At 36.9% G+C, this 19,900-nt stretch overlaps 1 protein-coding gene across 1 annotated transcript in view; it reads left to right on the top strand.

The window, feature by feature from the left end:
- ADAMTS19 (ADAM metallopeptidase with thrombospondin type 1 motif 19) overlaps window positions 1-19,700 on the top strand; it is a 151,869-nt gene extending 132,169 nt beyond the window's left edge. The window contains exons 22-23 of the mRNA XM_072859462.1: window positions 16,238-16,415; window positions 19,549-19,700. Of these exons, the coding sequence (XP_072715563.1) occupies window positions 16,238-16,415; window positions 19,549-19,700 (330 nt within the window). The remainder of the gene's footprint in view (window positions 1-16,237; window positions 16,416-19,548) is intronic.
- Window positions 19,701-19,900: the final 200 nt, after the last annotated feature.

Here is a 19,900-nt window from a genome sequence, read left to right as displayed (position 1 = left end):
TTTTACTCTTTAGGGTTGTTCTTGACATTGACAGAAGGCTGTTCCTTTGAGCAGAGCCAAGTTCCCCCAAGCTAATGCCAAGACTTGGCTTGAAAAATTTAAATTACACTTCTTACACATTGAAACGAGGCTTAATGTGATCCTTACTGGCTTTGCTGCTCCCCTTGATCTCCTAAGGCATAATTTTAAATGAAGCTTAAATTGCACTATTACTGAAAAGATAACACTATTAATAATCATAGTAGAGCTGTAATAGAGTTAATTTGTTTTAGAGGTACAGTCACACAGAGATCAAATAATTCTTCTGCTCAATGTTTTAACAATAATACCAAGATCAAAGAAAATTTGACCAAAATTGCAAGCTCCAGTAGGTCAATTAACACATCAATCCTTCTAAAACTCTGACTTAATTTAAAAGTATGCTGTATAACCTGGCCTGTGTGCAGCATTAAATTCCATAATAGCTCTTAAGTCAGCAAGGTGGCTCGATATGCTAACATCAGTTGGGCTGTTCTTAACATCAGTTGGGCCCTGTGCATGCCCTCATGAGGAAAATGAGTATGATGAGAAAGTAAAGAATAAAGGCTCAAACTGAGCTTCTGGAGCCAGCACCTAGCAACATTACCAATTACATTGTCTTTTCCCAGTGAATGCCATCCTTGGAATACCATACTTAACAATGCAAAAGTTACCTTCAGATGAGGAAAGCTCATAGCTAGTATAGCACCAGTTAGAGTAAGGTGTAGCTCAGTCTTACTAGCTGCCCATTGCCACCCATTTCAAGGCTATATGAGGACAGGGTCACGCTCAGAGGAATTCATCATCTAAAGATAAACATGTAGGCAGGGGAGAGTTGAAATGCATATGAACTGCATGTTTACACATCTACCTGGCTTACTAGAGAAGTTCACATCATTATAGAAGTTATTCTCCAAAAAAAGACTTGAATGTCAACAGCATAGCATGCTCGAAGGGCAGGTCTAGGGTACTTCATGTAGGAAGCTATGTTTGTTTGTTTTTGGGGGGGGTTTATTTGCTATTATCTAGAATCTTCAGAACATTGGTGGAATAAATGAAGCATGAGAGGCAGGATGAATTTTGGAAGGGAGAATAATTTGGAGAGTGGGTTTTGAAAATACTTATTAAAAGCTTAGGGTTGATATGATATTATATCAGAAACTTTTGGAGAGATTCAGCAGGGGATAATAGGATCAAAACACTGGGCAACGGAGTAGAATTTAGGAACAGCCGTTTGTAAGATGAAGAAATTTGAAGTATATGCGTATAGGAGACCAGAAAAGATAATATGGTATAAGTTCTAAAAAGACATTTGGCTATGGAAGCTGGAAAGAGGATGCATTTAGTAGAAATTAAAGAACCAGCAGGAGCAGAATTTCTAAATTGTATCTATGTGTTAGATCAGAGATGCAGAAAAGTCAAATAACAACATCTGGGATAATGGTCCCAGTGATTGGGATGGAGTTCACTTTGTCTAAAGCCTGAAGAAGCAAAAATGGAGAACAATGGTTAATCTGTTAAATTTTTTCCAGTGAGTCTGAAAGAACATCTGAAGCAACTGCTTGGTTTTCACACCAATGAGTCCCAGAATTAGTGGCCTATTCCAAATTATTTATTTAAGCCAGTACATGCAGTGCTGTCTAGAAAGTGTGTGTGTGTGTGCGTGTGCATCGGTGGGGAAGTCAAGTCTCCAGCTGTTGGGGTGAGACAGAGTGAACCCAACAGGTCAGAGAGAGATCTCCCAACTGAGTGGTACAGAAAGCAGCTGTGAGTGATGAGGATTGCTTCTCTTCTGTCCCAATCAAAGAACATGTGAAAATGGAGACAGGAGAAAAAAGAAAATTCTTTTTTCGCCAACTATTCAACAACATGGGACATTCAACCTTTAAACTGTGCGCTTAAATAACCCCTAAATGTCCATTGCAAATAGACTCAACTGATTTCGTCTCCTTCAATTAAAAAAAATACAATTTAGATAATATTAATGTTACAGCTTTACTGACAAGGTAATTAACCTTGGTTTTATTCTTTGGATCCCCATCCAAAATTGTTAGCTCTTTTGGATTCCAGGAACAGAACAGTGCTGGCCATGAGTCAAAATATGACACTATTAATAGATTTATGGACAAAGAAATTATGTGACTTTTGTGAAATAATAGAAGTCAAAATAATACTGGCATCATGTTAGCAACTTTTATATTGACTTAATTATACAGTTAGTTTCCAGCAAATGAGGTATGTCTTTGTTTCAGAATTTAAGTATGAGCAAATCATATGGAACATGTCAATATAATGAAACGAGAGTGGAGAGTTTTTTGTACGTTTCTAACCGATCCTGTAATATTAACAACATTTGTTTCAGGTAAAGGATTTTTTTATAGATCAATGTACTGTAGCATTTTGCCTGAAATAAATGTAATGTCATGTTAGTTTCTAGAAAAACAGAACATGATCATCCTGAATAACAGGCAAAAGCACTGATAAAACCGGAAAGGATTTTAAAAGTAGACATTACCCATTTTGCACACACACAGTATCACACATAAACGGGAAATTCTGGTATCTTTATCACACTTAGATCTACTGGGACATCTTTGCTGATTTTCTGCTACAAGCCTCTTTAGGCTAAGCAAATTTTTGGGGAATGCCAAACTGGAATCAAAAGGTAATTATGGGCAGATGTTGTGTTGTCTCTTGAATTGCATTATCTGTAAGTGGAGTTATATTAGAAAAAAATTAAGTTGTGGTACATCAATAGTTCCCATCAGGATTGAGCCTTGCTAGGCCCCATAGAAAAACAAAGCCAGAGCAAACAAGAACAGAAGAAGCTTACAGTTCCTGCTGAAAGATGCTTGCAGTCTTATCTGACAAGTGACATGGTAGGGGGAGAACTATATAATCAAACAGATAATGAAAAGGAAAAGAAAGAAAAACACATTTTAAATCTACCTGATAACAGCTACTCTTTTTTTTCCTATGCATCCTAGGAGAGGGTCTCAAGCAGAAGGTACAGCCTTTATACATTTGTTTTGAACATTCACTTCAAGAAATAAACAAGTGGGTGCCCATAATGACCTTCTCATGGAGTACAAGAGATGGTATAATGCAAAAAGAAGGGGAACAGATGAAAAAAAACCAACCCTCCTAGCTAGAAGAGGATGCCTGGAAGATGGCAGCATGTAACAGAGGCAAATACAGCCCCATGCTTAAGCAGGTCTCTACAGCCACAGTCTTGTTGCACTGATGTACAGCATGCTGCAGGGTGCCATCTGAAAGAGTGGTATGGGGAAGGAGGAGATTCACTTACACAGCCACTGTTGTTGCCTGCCTGAGAAAGAAAAGGGTAACATCGATGAGTTCGGCAATTATATGAAATTGCTTTGGGCTGTGCTGATTTTAAAGACTGATTTTCAGGAAGGCATGCTGAGGTGCATGCTAGAGACACAAATCAGTAGTGAAAAGGTTGACTTCTAAGTCACCTTCATAAACATTAACAGTTAGAGAAAGTCTAGGAAATTCTGAAAGAAGAGGAGATCTGAAATATACCTGAACAAGCTGGGTTTTTCTTACTCCCTGGTAGTAGAAGTAAAATGACAAAAATGCTGCTAAAATAGATAATTGAGAACTTTATAAATAAATGGCATTTTCTTCCATGTATGCACAGCAATATTTCAGAACTAAATATTGTTAGTATTAGTATGCAGTCATAGACTTTGAACCTTTGGGCAGCTTTACAAATTTTCTGGGTGCTCCTTCTGGCCATATTCTCTGTGGTTCTACCTACAGCCTGAAACCATAGCTATAAGCGAAGCAGTCTGGCTGCTATTTGCCTTACCGGTGTTTGGCACGCCTTAAAATTGACCGGTATGATTGACTGGACTCTGGCTTACTAGTGTGAGAAAGATGTGTCTATATCATCAAAGCAGACTTTTATTTCTAGTGAAGCAGAAATTGCTGTGTCAGTTGGCATGAATTTTAAAAAACTTTTCACTATATGATGTAGCCCATTTTATCTTAAGTTGAATAGACTGTAGGTATCCATGCTGTACACATGATCTCTATTTTGCTGTTTTCTATTGTTGATGACTAACTGTCCCTTTAGATTCTCTAATTACCTTCTGTACTGGCAGCTTGTCTAGCCGTTTATTGAATTGCCAGATTTGGCAATCTGGCATTGCTCAAAAGGATAGATAGCTGCGATAGATATTTTAGTGGTATACTGGATTCAGAGATCCAGGGCATCCACTGAGCTTTGTGATCTGACACAAATTACTGTGTTCAAAGAAATTACTCCTCCTACAGCCTCACTGAAAAGTGACAGTGTGGGTGTTTAGCAGCCTGAAAAGTGCTGATATTGTCTGTTAGCATTAATGGCCCTTTTAAACTATGATGAACAGAGTCAGTAATCTGGAGTCCAAAAACTGCATATATCAGATTTCCAAAATGCTAATTTATAACAATTTTTTTGTCATTTTAAAAACCATCTTTGACTATACACAATGAGGTAAAAAATTTGAATGTCTAGAATGGTAAGAATATTTTTCAAGCATTCTTTAACATTAAAAATTAATTGCTCCAGCTCCCAAAAATTAAGCTGAAATGTTTTCATGAGAAGTGGATTGGTCAAACAAGATACTGTCAACTGGATAAGTTCTTGGAATGGCTTTTTTTTGGACCAACTAGGTGAAAGGCTCATTGAAATTTTCCTGAGTAATACGAAGGTATGGCTTCAGGGAGAAAGTTTGGTTAAACTGTTAAGCGTCATGGCATTTACTGAATGTCTTCACAAAGAGAAAACCATATATGTACATTTGTGTTGCAACATTAAACTTTGATACTGAATCTTATTTTTAAAAAGGAGATGGGGATTACCTTCAAGGGAAAAAAATTGTATTAGAAATTAGAAAACAAGAATTGGTAAAAAAACCCACCTTAGCTATAATCACTAGAGCTAGGAGTACAAGTAGTATGCTTTTGAATAACTGTTAAGTGTTTCTACTAAAGAGAAGATAGCAGAAACCCACTTGCTTGTGCTGAGGCTTGCTCAGTGCTGTCTTTCAACGTTTGGCCGTTGTGATCTCTTGGACCAAACAAGGCCAGGAGAAGGAGACAAGTTCACACTTAGCAGGAGATGTGCCACGCAGCTACAAAGGCAGAATTCACAGAGGATAGCAGTAACAGCTTTCCATCACCTCCTTTGCCGCTGCCGCTGTCTTCCAAGCCATTCTAGTGCAGTCTAGATCAGGCCAAATACCAATTCCCAGACTTTTCTGGTTGTGGGCCTTATAGTGCCAGGCCAGGCATTACTGCTGCGGGGGACTTACATATGCACACATATGCATATAAACATGGATTTAAATAAAGGAAAACATTCTTGGGAATTGCTGAATAGAAGCAGTGTCCTATATCCAGGACTTCCCAGAAATGCCTACCAATTTTTGTTGAGGGCTGCTGGGATCTTTGAACAATTAGTCTTCTGGAAGGCTGATGCATCATTCAGCAGGTAGATAAACGGTACTTCACCAGTGAAATCTTTACTCTAACATTCTACTACACAACCATTACAATGCGGAACTTTATAGCCCAACTAGCAGGATGTGTATCCTAGAGTACTCTTCTGAATGAGGAAGAGTAGTAACACTGAGCATCCCTTCAGTGTTGACAAGGGACATTGACATCCCTTGTGCTGACACTAATTCTTGCTCAATCAGGCTCGATCTAAAAAGACTATTCTCAACAAAATTTTATAAGATAGGGACTACACTGACCATCAGAATTTCAGTGTCCCAAGGAGCTATGCTGAATTTATGTGCAAAAAATACCATCACATAACACCACAAGTAAGTAAGTAAGAAAGGAGCTAATGGAATTAGAAGTAACATTGGACAGCAAAGAGGGGAAGAAGACAAACAAGAGCAGCAACTTCTGTTTTACCTTCTCAGAATTTCACCTAACTGAAATGAATATGTTGTGTATGTACACCCACTCTACATAAGGATCTCCAGTCTCTTCACAGTAACTGATTATGTACCTGAGTCTACATCGTAAGACTATCTCAGTATACAAACTGGAAAACACTGCCATTCGTCTGACTTTTCATGATTGGTCCCACAGTTTGGAGGAGAACACCAGTCCCCTGACATTTTGAACCACATACTTTTTTTATCTTTTCAGCATAGGCTTTTGCTGCATGTTCATTACTCTAATTTCTGTCTTAATGTTCTTTCTTGCTTTTGCTTAGTGATACACATTGGGCAAATCATTTCGTCGGTCTGTTCATTATAATACTTAGATTTTTTCTCTGATAGCAGACAAGTCATTCCAAAGCTGTCAATGTGTGCAGGAAAATTCAATTACTCAGTCCAGTGTTGAGACTCCATCCAGTAGGTGTTCTTTTGCCTGGTGTATCTCCATCTCTAAGATCACCTCTCTCTCTTTCCAAATGTTTTCCTCCGCATCTCTGACTGTATCATCTGCCAACGGTAACTCATTTAGCCAGTTCACTTCGGTTCTGTTAGAATTTATGTAATCCTTCTGCTCTTGTGTGATCCAACTGATTTTTGTGTGTTGGGAAGCTTTTTTCTTTCATGCATTTTTTTATCCTGTCTTTCATGCAGTTAATGTGGATAATACTGCTTCAGGTGTTCATTCTTGCGATAAACTTGATCTTCTATGAAGTCCTAATTTTGTCACAAAAGTATTTATTGTGGTTTATTTTTTGTTATTTTGTTTTCATCTGTGTGATTCTCACTTTTTACTGTTTTCTAATAGCTGGTAACTAGTTACTAGCTGAAAATACTTTAAAAATATAATTAATAACGAATTCTTGAAAATCTCTTTTGAAATAATTATTTCAAATTAAAGTCTGTGATTTCTGACTGGCAAGACAGAATCTGAATAGCTACTTAACTTTATTCATTTATCAGTTTTAAAGAATTACAGGCAATATTACATATTTTTAAATACCGTAAGAAAGATTTACTTTTCTGCTTTATCTGTGCTGTTTCAGGCTGTTGTTCATAGATTTATGTTTAATCTCCAGAGTTTCCTCATCTAATCTTGCCACAAATACTTTCAATAAAGTTGACATAAAACAGTCACCCAAAAGAAATTATCATTCTTTGGTAAGTTTATCAAAGGATCACAACAACTCAGGTCAGCATTGTCTATCTGCTGGCTCTCTGATAGCTCCATCAGGACAGTCATGCTTTTGGGTGACTTCATCACACATAATGTAAGTGTTACATTTCAGTATGGTTTTCCTACTAATAAAGCAGTTAGAATCATTTTCTGGAAATCCATTTTCTTCCAATAAAGAATGTGTTTAGACATTTTGAAGAGAAAATTAACCAATGGAAGTTTTATTGATAGTTGTAAGTTATTTTTCTACTTAATTTTCTCTGTTTCTCTTTTAAGGTTTTTATTTCAAAAGTAATGACCCGTATGTGGGATCATGGTAATTCAGCTAAAAAAAAAGTCCTTAGGGTTCAGTTTCCTCATAAATTCTCAATTTGTAGTGGGGGTTTTTTTTAATATCTTTTATATCCATTTAGCTGAGTTACTTGCTATCACTTCAGATCTTCAAGATTTAAAATATGGTAGTAAAGGAAGTAAAGCCACTGTTAGGAATGAGCTCTTTCTTTTACTTTTAATACTACTGGAAAAACTTGAGAGTGCTACATAGCATGATGCTATTTAAAGGCAAATACTTAATTTTATGTGGTACAAAACAGCTTTTTGACATACGTTTCTTTGATTTCTGAAAAGTAAATAGATAAAACAGTAGAAATTTTGAAGAGAAAGGAGTTTCTTGGAGGTTTTTTTTCCCCTCCTATGACATTTCCTTTATGTCCTTAATTGGCTCTTTGAATTGTCTTTTCATTAGAAATGCCATAATCCTTTAATTACATTTTTGTGCCAATAAGCTGTGGTTTTCCCTGGACAGTTTTCTACAGAGCAGCAGGCCAGCATTGTGATATATGCTAACATTAAATTATATACTCAAAGGCTAATATTTCAAATTAATTTTAAGACTTCATTTTCATCAGTCCAGAATGACATGCTCTGACTAGTTTCATCGGAAAGATAAAGGTAATTATGAGGTCGTCAAATCTAAATGCTTCCAGATTCTTGTTGCGTGTTTGGTAGTTTTAATAAATGGAAAGTAATCTGCTGCCAAAATACCATGCAGTGATATCTCAGATATGAAAGTGTGAGATATAATAATGTCTTATTTATCACTAAGCACTAATGGCAGTAATATATACAGTATGCCATATAAAAGATTTTTTACAAAGTGTTGGCAGTATAATATTGAGTCTAATCCACTAAGTGTGAATCCTCTTACAGAGTTATGAGTTGCATCTGTACAACCAGTTTTATCACATGGCTCTAACAAATAATTGTCTCCTTCCGGTTTCTTTGCTGACATACTTTAAAAGTAACATACAGCCTTAGGCAAACCTTTATTATCTTTAGAATTGATAAAATATCCATAAAGACATTGAAAACAAGACATAGTTCTGTAAAAGTGCTGTTGACTTGAGTTGTTTGTTTCCTTGGAAGGAGGGTAAAGATCATAAAGAAATGGTGCTCATACAGTTTGTTTTCACTTCCCACATCTCAGAATATCACAACCATCACAGATCTATTTTATCAAAAAATTAAGCTGAATATTTGGTTTTAGCTTTGTGTCTGTATTGCCTTTAGAAACCATGAAGGATAAAAAAAATTTACAGAACTGGGAAAATAAAAGCTAAGGCTTCACATCACTGAGAAGCATGGAAATAATTTTATGGTTGCCCTATAGATCTATAAATTGCAATGGTCTTCAGTCAATTTAGAGAGTATATCACATTTAAGCTTAAGCAGGGATACACATTTTGCCAGGCACCTTTACCTGAAAAAAGAGATAATAATGTAGTGGTGAAACAGTTGACTTTAGTTTTGGACCAATTGCCTAACTCTTTTTTTTAATAGAAAAGTCAAGCTTGCCCTGCAATTTTAAAAATGTTCACTGAAGATATATTTGTATATTATCAATAAATCTGAACATCTCTGCTTTTTACTGTAGAATACTGCAGCTATGTAGAATGCTGATGTGTAATTAATCATTTGTCAGCATTCACCAGCTTATTTTTTGTAAAATCCACAAGTGTTCTGATGTCAAATACTATTTAACAATGTGTCTGAGGTCCTAAATAAGAATAAAAAACTGATTTTTCGGTTGGAGGTATGCTTAAAATCATCTTAAAACTCGAATGTGTTTTTGTATTAAATATAGATCTATGGAAAGTATAAATACAAAATGGAAAATTATGTGAAAGGAAAGTACATCTGGAGCATACAGAGAAACATCGCTTCCTGTATCTATTACAGTGTTAGTATTGGAGCTTTTGTCCATGCTTTGACATAGATCATTAATGATGAGAGAAAATTGCTGATAACTTCCTTGATTTTGGGGGGGAAATGAGAGGCTGTAATACAGTCTCTTATGGATCAGGACTCCAGGTTGTCATAGATGGAATTTTTGCAGCTTAATGCTGAAGTTTAATCTTCACTTTCAAGTTTTCAGGAACTTTTATCTTAGTATTTTTTTGGAAAATAATACAATCATCTGATGTCTGTTTGTGGAGGAAAGGAAAATCTTAATGATAAAGCCTTTTAAGTCAGTATAAAGCTGGTGGAAGAACCCACCAGAAAAAAATACCCTTCCCTTCTGCTCTTTTTCTGGTTCCAGAGGGATCCAAATCTATCCTCTGTGCCACGTTAGAAAACTCTTTAGTCTTGCAAGAAATTTTCCCTTCAAAATTCAAGGGTCTTCTACCCATTCCTTGCATAGTCCTCTAAGAAGTATATTGCAGCATCAGCCTTTCCTGAGCTTGAGGACATTCTTGTCCCACCGGTACTTCTCTAAGCAAGCTTTCTAAATGAACTAGTAAGTCCAGCTGTCCTAACAAAACAAACTAGTTTCATTGGGACAATCAAGATTTTTAAATCATGAAGTGGGTGACTGTGTTTCATTACTTCATCCAAGAAAGAAATTGGGGAACTGAACCTGGGTTTCAAATATGGACAAAGAATTTGCTACTTCTGAGCTGAGACCAGCGAGTCTGTTGAGATTGAAGCCTATCAAACCCCGCTATTGATTCAGAGTAAATGAGTAATGATATTCTCAAGTACAGATTTTTATATACTGTCCTAGAAAAAATTATTTGTTTTTTGTTTTCATTAATAGTCATATTACACCAACTTCTACGTGGTTTTCCTCAACCAAATTTTACTTGTAAACTTTCAGTTGCTTCCTGTCTTATTACCAAAGGCAATTTCGCATCGTCCACCAAACAACTGCATTGTTCTGCATGGGAAGCTAACACGGATTTAAAAAAAAAAAAAAAAAAAGAAAGAGAAAAGAAAGGTCCAGATTCTTGAGATGAGGTGATGAGGGTTTCCTCCATAGGAACCCTGTGTCTAGCCCAACTTATCAAAGGTGAGCTGGGGCTCTGTCTATCTTACTTTAAAATCTTATCTCTTTTGAACAGTTATCCAGTACTAATTATTACTGCAGAAAGAAGAGCTAGAAAGAAAAATGGGGGGGGGCAGGGAAAGAAGAAAAAAAAAGGAGAAAAGAAAAATAAAATAAATAAGGACAACTCAAACTTGCTAAACTTAGGAGAGACCAACAGCAGAATTTTTTCAGCTAAACTTAGCACAAGTTCTGAATTTTAAATTTGGCATTCACATACCGAGGTGTTGGGTGTGTCAGAAATGAGAGAGGCAGTAAGACCTTCCTGGAAATGATGCATGGGAGAACTCAGACTCCATCTTATGTTTGGATCCATTAGTCCCTCTTTTTGTATTAGTTACACTATTCACAAATGCCTTTATAAAAAAATTAAAAAAGTTCTTAAATAAACTGCAGGTTATTTGCTTTATTTAGTAAGCTTTAAGAATATTGCTAAACTCAGTATAAAGTCTTTGTTGAAGACAAATGCACCACTTTATCTACTACCTGCCTTCAAAGGCAAACTTCATAAAAATACAGGATATATGAAAAGATTGCAAGCACATCAGCAAATATGAATCCTGTTGCTAAAGTCTGATTGCTTGCTATCCTTGTTTCACACTCACTTTATGAAAAGCTTGAAACCGCTTAAATGCTGGAACTGATGAACCTATACATAAATGATTAGGAATGCTCTGCTAATAATTTCCAGTAGAAATCATCACTGAGTTTCCTTATGAGTACATCGCTCTCCACTTTGAATGCTACTTAGACTTGTAAAAACCTTTTATTGAACAATCCATTTATTCTTGAAAATAGATTGTCCAAGTCAATTCTGTTAATATTGTCACAGATTGGATTTTTCATTGTGGATTGTATCAGCCTCTGCAGTGATTGCCTGTTGTCTTGGCAGAAAGATGCATTTTGACCGTTACTGTCTGCCAGTGACAATTTTTCCCTTAATTTAGGAATTCCTACTTCTTATGAAGGCCAGCTGGAAGCAGCTAAAGCATTACAGCACCTTCCTTAGCTGTTGGCCTTGGGAATATGTATTCTCTCCAGAATATATATCTTTGGCAGGGAACAGAAAGAAGGAATCTTGGGTAACGGGTGTGCATGCCAAGTGTAAGGATTGTTATATTTAACGCCTAGGTTTCTGTCCTTGAAATTATGTCTAAAAGAAGTTCAAAAGTAGGACAAAATTCAAACAGGGTGGGTCGATTTTATTTGAAAGAAAGAAAAACTTGCAAAAAAAAATAGCTGTTAACTATATTTATCCAGGAATTTTTTGTAATCTTTAACAGGAATGTTTTACATGTCTTGCTGCTTGAACGGTTTTACAGTACCTTTAGGACTGTGTCCAAAATGCATAGATTAACAGCCACATAAAAAAACCTCTGGCTGCGTATTAGAACATTTAGCCTAAACCTACAAACGCAGTTGTCCTATGGGAATTTTTGCTAATCAGTTACATGGCCTTAAAGCATAGGTCATCTGAACAGTCAAAAGTAAAATGTGATTAACCACCACAAAAATAAAGTGTAGCATGTGCCAGAGAGACATGAGGGAGGTGGAGGGGGTGGGAAGAAGAGCTATAGAAAAGTATTCTTCATTCACTAGTAATAAAAGCTGTGGGTTGAAATTAATCTGAGATCTGCTGAATTGATGCACGTTGCTACAGATTGGTTTGGAGTGGGCATTTTCTGTAAATTTTATATACGTAAGCTCTATATTAATATATATATTTATAGATAAAATCATGGAAAATACAAGCAGTTTTGACAGATAGATTGCTTTCTGATTAAATTCACTGCTTAATATGTAAAAGTGAAAGTATTTTTGTTTGCTGTAAGTTGAAACTTTGTTATGGTTTTAAACATTGAAATTCCAGAAGTATACAGAAGCTATGCAGCTCTAGCTACATGCCACAAGTGCTACCTAAAATGTGACAGCTGCACATCTAGTGAGAGGTATTTGCCTCAGGTTGAATATTTTCAGTGAGAGAAATCCAGAAGTGAGGCAAGCTTAGGAGACAGTTTTGGAAGAGTCTGCTTCAGCTAGAATGCACACATGCATACGCAGTAAAATGAGTATCAAAATGAGGGTCAGAGCTGTTGCTCTGAGTTGCATCTAGCTGGTTTGCAGAAGTCGAGGTGTCTCCTAGTGAAATTGGACCAAGTCCGTACCTTTACAGAGTGAAAAAGAAAAATATTATGGATGCCTTTCATCCTCCAATATTCAGTGGCTACTCTCAGTTATGCCAGCAGCTGGCTGGTGTGTATGCAGCACAAATTCAGGTTTAAGACCACTTCATGGAGACAAACAGAAATCTTACTGTTTGTGTAGCTAGCAAATGCACTGCTAAATGCCATACCTGAAGTGAGTTGTCCTTATTTCATACTATTTCATACTACTTTCAATGTGAGATAATATAGATACGGTAAAAAGATATTTTTTTTTCTGGCTTCCAATCAGTAGGATTCTTAATTCTGAAGTCAGACACTGATGATGATGATGATGTGTGAACAGGGACGAGCACAGCTTGACTATCAGATCCCTAGTTGATTTTAAAACACTAGTGGTTTGGAAAAACCTCTCTTTAGTTGTAAACTGATCAGGCTGGCTTTGAAAGTTTCAGATTGCAAATCAGTGTGGTAGCCCTGCCTCTGCACAGTTTTCCCCAAACATCTTACAAGATTTAATAATAAGTTCTCAGTTTTATAAAATAAGAAGAAAGACAAAGTTAAAAACTAGTAAATTTCTGTGAAAAGAAAACAGAAGGCAAATTTCTTATTTTGTTTCCTGCTTTGCCACGTATTTCCTATATGGACTGAGACATTTTATTTTATCATCCTTTAGTGTCAATTTCTTCCTCTAAAGTGGTGATGTTAATAAGTAGGTCATGCAAGACTAAAGTTAATTGTTTGCAAGATGTATGCATCTTTGGATAGAAAACTACATTGTAATGCTTCATAGTGGTCTTTGAAATACCTCACAAAGGCCAGTGGCAGCTCAGTCATTAAAGGGATGTTAATTCACCAATTAAGATTTTAATGCCAAAATCTTTCCAAATTCTGCATAGAAACTCGGGGCCTAAACACTCATTAGCTGAGTCTGCCTGTTGCATATTGTCTCAGTTACAGTCATGAGAAGCTTTCAGATCAGAGCTCATTTGATATAAAGATGATATGACTTCTGCCAGACTGCTCTCCACAAAGGCACCTGCATACATGAATTGTTATGCATTATCAATTAGTAGATAAACCATTGGAGCCCATTTTGTCAGCAGAAGTCTAGTGTTTTCAAATCCCATTCTCCCCTCCATTACTCCAGATGGCTAGGTTGCACCTACTCGTTTTAGGATAACCAAAGGTTAAGGGCAGATAAATTATTTTTAGGAGATCTTATGTACCAGATCCACCTACTTGTCCTGTAGGTGATAAAAGAAGATACATACATACTACAAGATCACACATAGTCTAGCTTTGGTTAATAAACATGCAAGTGTTTTACTAAAGGGAAAAAAATACAATACTGTATGCAAAATTACTCTAAATTAAGATCATTGTGATAATCTTTAAAGATTGTCTTCATCTTTCCTTCATTCTCAGGTTTTGGGGGTTTTTGTGTTGTTGGGTTTGTTTTTTTTTTTAGTTTTGCTATTCCATTGCCTCACTTGCTATTCCATTAAAATATTCCAAAGAGAAACCTCTCTGAAATTATGGAGAGAGGAATCCAAGAAGTGGCTGGAATTTTGGCAAGATTAAGAGCGATGTTCTGGCTGCTATTGGTGATTAAATTTGGGTATGTATATGTGTTTACATACATGTTTGCCATGTACATAATGTTGGCCATTATAGGAAGTCATATTATTTTTAGCTGCACAGGGAAAAGGCAGAGAATTCAGGAAAAGGAATTCTGTTGAGAGGCCTTTTCTCATGCAATTTAAAAGCAGTATACTAAATTCAAAGTTGATGACAGACTTCTACTTTGAAAAGACTTCGGTACTAGCTGGATTCCCTCCTGTAAACAGCATATTTGTTCATATGTTAAGCTGTGGTTGCTATTGAATAGAAAATTATGTATTCATAATTGAAAGTCTTTGCATGCCTTGGCTCATGCAAGCTGTATCTGATTAACTTTGCAAGAAATTATAGTTCTTTATTGACTTCATGGAGTTTCTCCTGATATACATCACTGAAAACAGTAGCAAAATCAAGTCCACTTGCTGCCTTTATGCCAGTGTTTGATTTCATGTGGTTACAAGTTGAAGTGTGCTTTGGACCTTGTTCAGTCCCTTGTGAAAACACTCTTCAAGTGTATATCCTAGTCTCTTGTACCTCTCTTGGAGTCTCATGAGTCCAAAAGACAGGAGTCTCACTTCTCTTGATGTACATCTTTGGGTGGAAGCCCTCTACTTCCCATTTGGCATGTGAAAATCTTTCCTCCAAGTACCAGTGTTTAAAATGTCACTCAAAAACACATAGATAACAAAACTAAAGGGTAAAAACCCCTTTAGTGTTTCCTACACTAAAAATTTATTCTTTCTTTTCAGAAAACTATACATCTCCATCTTGAGACAGGACGGTTGGGAAACCTCTTTTGTTATAGCGCCCTCTCCTTGTCTTTTTCTCTCATTTCAATATTTTTTCAGCTGCTTCTTGAAGCCTCCCGAGGAAATGTGTTCTGAATATTTATGCAATTAAGGTTTTTTAGAAGAAAAATAATTTCAGGATTTTGTGGATGGTAGTGGCATCAATTTTCAGCCAGTGCTCATATCATTAATTGCAAGAAATTGATTTAATATTTGAAGATATCCTCTATAGTAAACTTATTGGAAACTTAATGAAATTTGTGGGTACTTGAGCCAAAATTATTAGCAGGTAGGAGCAAATTGCAATATATAATTCTTTGAATGAATTTTTAGTTAAAGCAATAGAACATATGTCAATGGGCAGAAAAATAATTCATGCCCTGTGAAATTTTGTTCACAAAAAGTCAGCAAAGGGGAAAGCATGTATTTTGTTGGTTTGCAATAGGTTTTGTATGCATCTGTAGGGCACTGCCCAAGTTTTCATTCTAACATATTATGTTACTGTGATAGAAGTAGAATGTTACCGTTGTTACAGTGCTCAGCTGTTTTATTTTGTCACCCCATTCTCTGTGGCAACAAGATGGGAAGGTTGATTAAAGGCCACGCAGCGTGTCTCAGGTTGTGTGTTTCATTTGTGGGACACACATGAAAACATGCCAATATGATGCAAAGACAGGAGGCATACACTCTGCTCAGTAGAAAAAGCACTTTGTACTGGCAGGAGTAATGGCTTAATTAAAAATGCTTCTCTCTGTCAGTGTCTGTGAGCATTTTCTTTTGTTCCATCACTTTCACCTCTAGTAAGAGTAAATTAGGCTACAGATACAGGGGAACAGCCCTTGCTCCCTTCAGGCACATTGCTGCGTTTCAGTTTCATCACAGGCTTCACAAAATGGACCTTGATAGCAACAGGATGCTGGAATCAGTCCTTCAATAAATATTGCCAATTTATTTGTGCTTTTTAAATTGATTTTCATTTAGCTAACAGAATGGAAGGCAGAAGTCTTGGAATGCTGACAACTGAAGGAGCAGCCACTGACTTTGCCTGGACTGGCATTTGACCTTCATGTTTACAGGCAAAAATACCTTCCAAATGAATGTGTGTCTTCTGTGTGTTCCAGTGCTCCATCACCTGTGGCAAAGGGATGCAGTCCCGAGTCATCCAGTGCATGCACAAGATCACAGGAAGGCACGGCAATGAATGCTTTTCCTCAGAAAAGCCTGCAGCCTACAGACCCTGTCATCTCCACCCCTGCAATGAGAAAATTAATGTTAACACAATAACATCACCCAGGTTAGGTAAGTAGTCAAAATGACATGTTCCCACTGGAAATCTCTTTTTAGTTCTTTCTCTCCATAGAGTAATGACGATCTCAGTTTAAAAAGAGAGAGCTAGGACTCAGGAGATGTAAATTCTATGCAGAGACTCATCTCTCTGCCTCACTTTTCCAATGTGTATCAGAGACTGTATCTCAGAATGGTGAAGGGTTTTGCTATCCCAGGAAGGACCATATTATGGAACTGTATGATATTATGGACACAACACATCCAAGATGAAAAATGTTTCTTTTAGAGACATTATAAACATATTATGTATGTTTACATATATTTGTCCACTCAATTTTATCAAACATTTCTAAAGTAAGAAAATACCTTGTTTTCTCTTAAAAGCTCTGCAAACTACGTTCTCATGATATTTGTGAGATCAAGGAGGCCCTTATTTGTTCCTCAAATACAAATAGCTCTTTCCACTTGTCTTTAGTTCAGATGTCTACAATCTATGCCTGATGGATTAGAACGTGTGAAGGAAAATTACTAACACGAAGAGATTTGCTGTTTCTGGAGGAACTTAGGTGTCTGTTGGTCTTAGAGAAATTATGTTACTGCATAACCACAGAACTGTTAATTCTGTTAATTGTTATTTCTTAGTGGGTTGTTGATGATGGTCTTACCATTAGCTCCCCAAATTGTTCATCTGCTTCTTGAGCATGACTGGGGAGTATTCAAAGGCTTGCTGTAAGACGGCATACCCTTTCCAGATGATTTTCCAGACCCCTTGTTAAGATAAACCTTCCTGTCAAATAGATTACTCCTGCATGGAAAGCAAGTCTAACATTTCAGGCTGTATGTAATCCTTCCTTTAAGTCAGTGAAGGGTATTTCTCTTTGAAGTTTTTAACCCTGGAACATTTCTGTGTAGTAGTCATTGTTTCAGTTTGCTGGATGAGATGGCAGCTGTTGCTTATGGCCCTCTCCTCTGCTATTTCACCATTGTAAAATTGGCCTTCGTACTTTTATCTTTCTTTGTTCTACTGATCTCTCAGAAGCAAGAGGCCATCACTCCATCACTGACGCTCTCCCTCTGGTGAGGTATAAGCAGCTTTGTGTCACAGAGTAAAGTGAATCACAGAAGTTTCACAGAAAAAATACAGCATCAGATTCATTAAAATTTGACTGAATGTGAAGTGCACAAAAAAAGATTGGGCTATGTTGTCCTCATAGAATGGATTACGTAGCACTGATGTTAGTAATCTACAGCAGAAGTCAGAATCTGGTTTGGTAGAGACATTAATATCTCCAAAATACATAATGCAATGCTTCTCTTGAATATATTGATCATTTCAGCCTTCAGTTCCATTTCTATTATGCAGTATAGATCCTCTGGATTTGGGGGGAGGGCTAGTGGAAGCTGATGTAGATTGCACCATCTCTACTCTTTTATAAATATGCTCTCAGTTTCTTTTTCCCTTCTATTAAAAAAGGAGAGTAACTCAAATCTTCTGTGAGATTGACTTTTTTTTCAATTCAGTGTTTCTGATGATTTTTGGATGATGTCTGTTTCTTGTGCCCTATTTTTCACTGTTTTCCCATATTAATTCCATGTATGTGCTACAGCTTGAATAACTGAGTGTGCAAATTTGGTACCAGGGTCCATGATAAGCACTGTAAGAGGTTTTCATAAGCGAAACAGGTGGGTTGATTAACAGATGGCTTCACAAGAAAAAAGACAACACACATGCAAATATGCCTGTTTTGTACAAAAGACGTACAACAGAAGTCAGGCTTCTGCATCTGAATGTTTATGACTGCTAGAAAGAACCTCACAGTTATAACAACTGTGGGAGGAGGTAGAGTAAACCAAACAGCGGCTTTTCAGGCTAGTGTGATGTCCTTGTCATTTTAGAAGGTTTGTGAGGAAGAATTTGGTAGTCAGGGATTCCCCCAGTTAGAAAGCAGCAACAGACTACTAATAGAGCAACCTGAATAACTGGGTGAAGATAAGACATAGAAGATGTGAAGGTAAGGATTAATAGCCTGACTTTGACATGGAGGAGGGAAGACCCATTGGAGTGATTAAAAAAAGGGTGATGCAGTCAGACCAGTGTATTGGAAGACAATTTAAAAAAAAAAAAAAACAACATTTTGAATGTACTTGGAGAGGAGAGGTAAGGTAAGAAATGTACAGAAATAAATGTACCGAAAGGTAAGAAATGTACAGCATTTGTGCATTTGAGAAACACAAAATGTGATAATTGGGCCTGGACAAGTATATTTGCAAAGATATCAACTGTCACTGATTCCATAGTGTAAGTTTGATTTTTCTAGATAAAATGGATTTGCATTACAAAATGTACTATGGGACTTGCTGTCTTCAGACCTTGTAAGAGTGCCTCATAGTGTGGCATCTGGAGCGTTCAAGCTAGCAAGACAATATGTTTCTGTTCCTTTGAACAAAGAAGCCAGGCAAAACTAAAGGTCTAGTATATTAGTTCACTTACAAAGAAAGAGGATGTAAGACATCATATGGTTTTGTCCAATTTCCATTCATTGACAACATGGCACAAAGTCTTGATTTCTTGAGCAAAAGCTGATCAGAAAACCAGCAGCAGTCTCCATGCTCTATTTCCTACATTTCCCTACCTGCCTCTGATAAAAAAAAAATCCCCTTATAGGTGTCACTGAGAACCCCATTCCAGTGTTAATCAAGCTGAGGCTTCCTGTTTTTCCAGTGGTAACTTCCATCTCGGACTGAGGGCACTTTCCACTGGAGCTGCTACGTTGTGCGGCTTTGCTGGAACTGGCTCTGCAGCCCCCATGTAGCCCTGGCCCCAGCCCCAGCCCACCTCTGTATAGGGCAGAAAGATGGGCTTCACTCTCTCATGAGGAGACAGCTGCATGACATTAAACCAATTAGTTTCAATGCAACTTAATCCAATTTATAAATTAAGCTGGCCTTAAAAAATTTTAATGTTGAAAAATGTTGACAGCAGGAGGATTTTTTTTTACTTTCTTTTGTTGAATGTCTACAAAAGATTCTCCTTTCCCTTCCCCAGATAGACTTCTGGTGTCCTTGTCACCTTTGCTACCTGATTCTCCACTAATAAATGTAACAGTAATGTATATTTGATTTTTTTGTTGTTGTTGTTTCACAGCTGCTTTAACATTCAAGTGCCTGGGAGACCAGTGGCCTGTGTACTGCAGGGTGATAAGAGAGAAGAACCTCTGTCAAGACATGAGGTGGTATCAGCGGTGCTGTGAGACGTGCAGGGACTTTTATGCGCAAAAAATGCAACAAAAGAGTTGACCTCTGTCAGGCTGGCTGGCTCTCAGCTCTTTGCAATCTTATTATTTATAAACACACACACACACGTACACACACACACACACGCACGCTTCTTCAGACCAAATATTATCAGATCACATATAATTTAATCAAATTAATTTATTTTTGCCTGCCATACATCCTTAATTGTTGAGGTTAGACAGCCAACTTGTTTTATCCTC

This window comes from Ciconia boyciana, chromosome 4, assembly GCF_034638445.1.
Source record: "Ciconia boyciana chromosome 4, ASM3463844v1, whole genome shotgun sequence".
Taxonomy (NCBI): domain Eukaryota; kingdom Metazoa; phylum Chordata; class Aves; order Ciconiiformes; family Ciconiidae; genus Ciconia; species Ciconia boyciana.
Note: the sequence above shows the minus strand (reverse complement) of the source record. Positions and strands in the feature narration are given on the sequence as shown.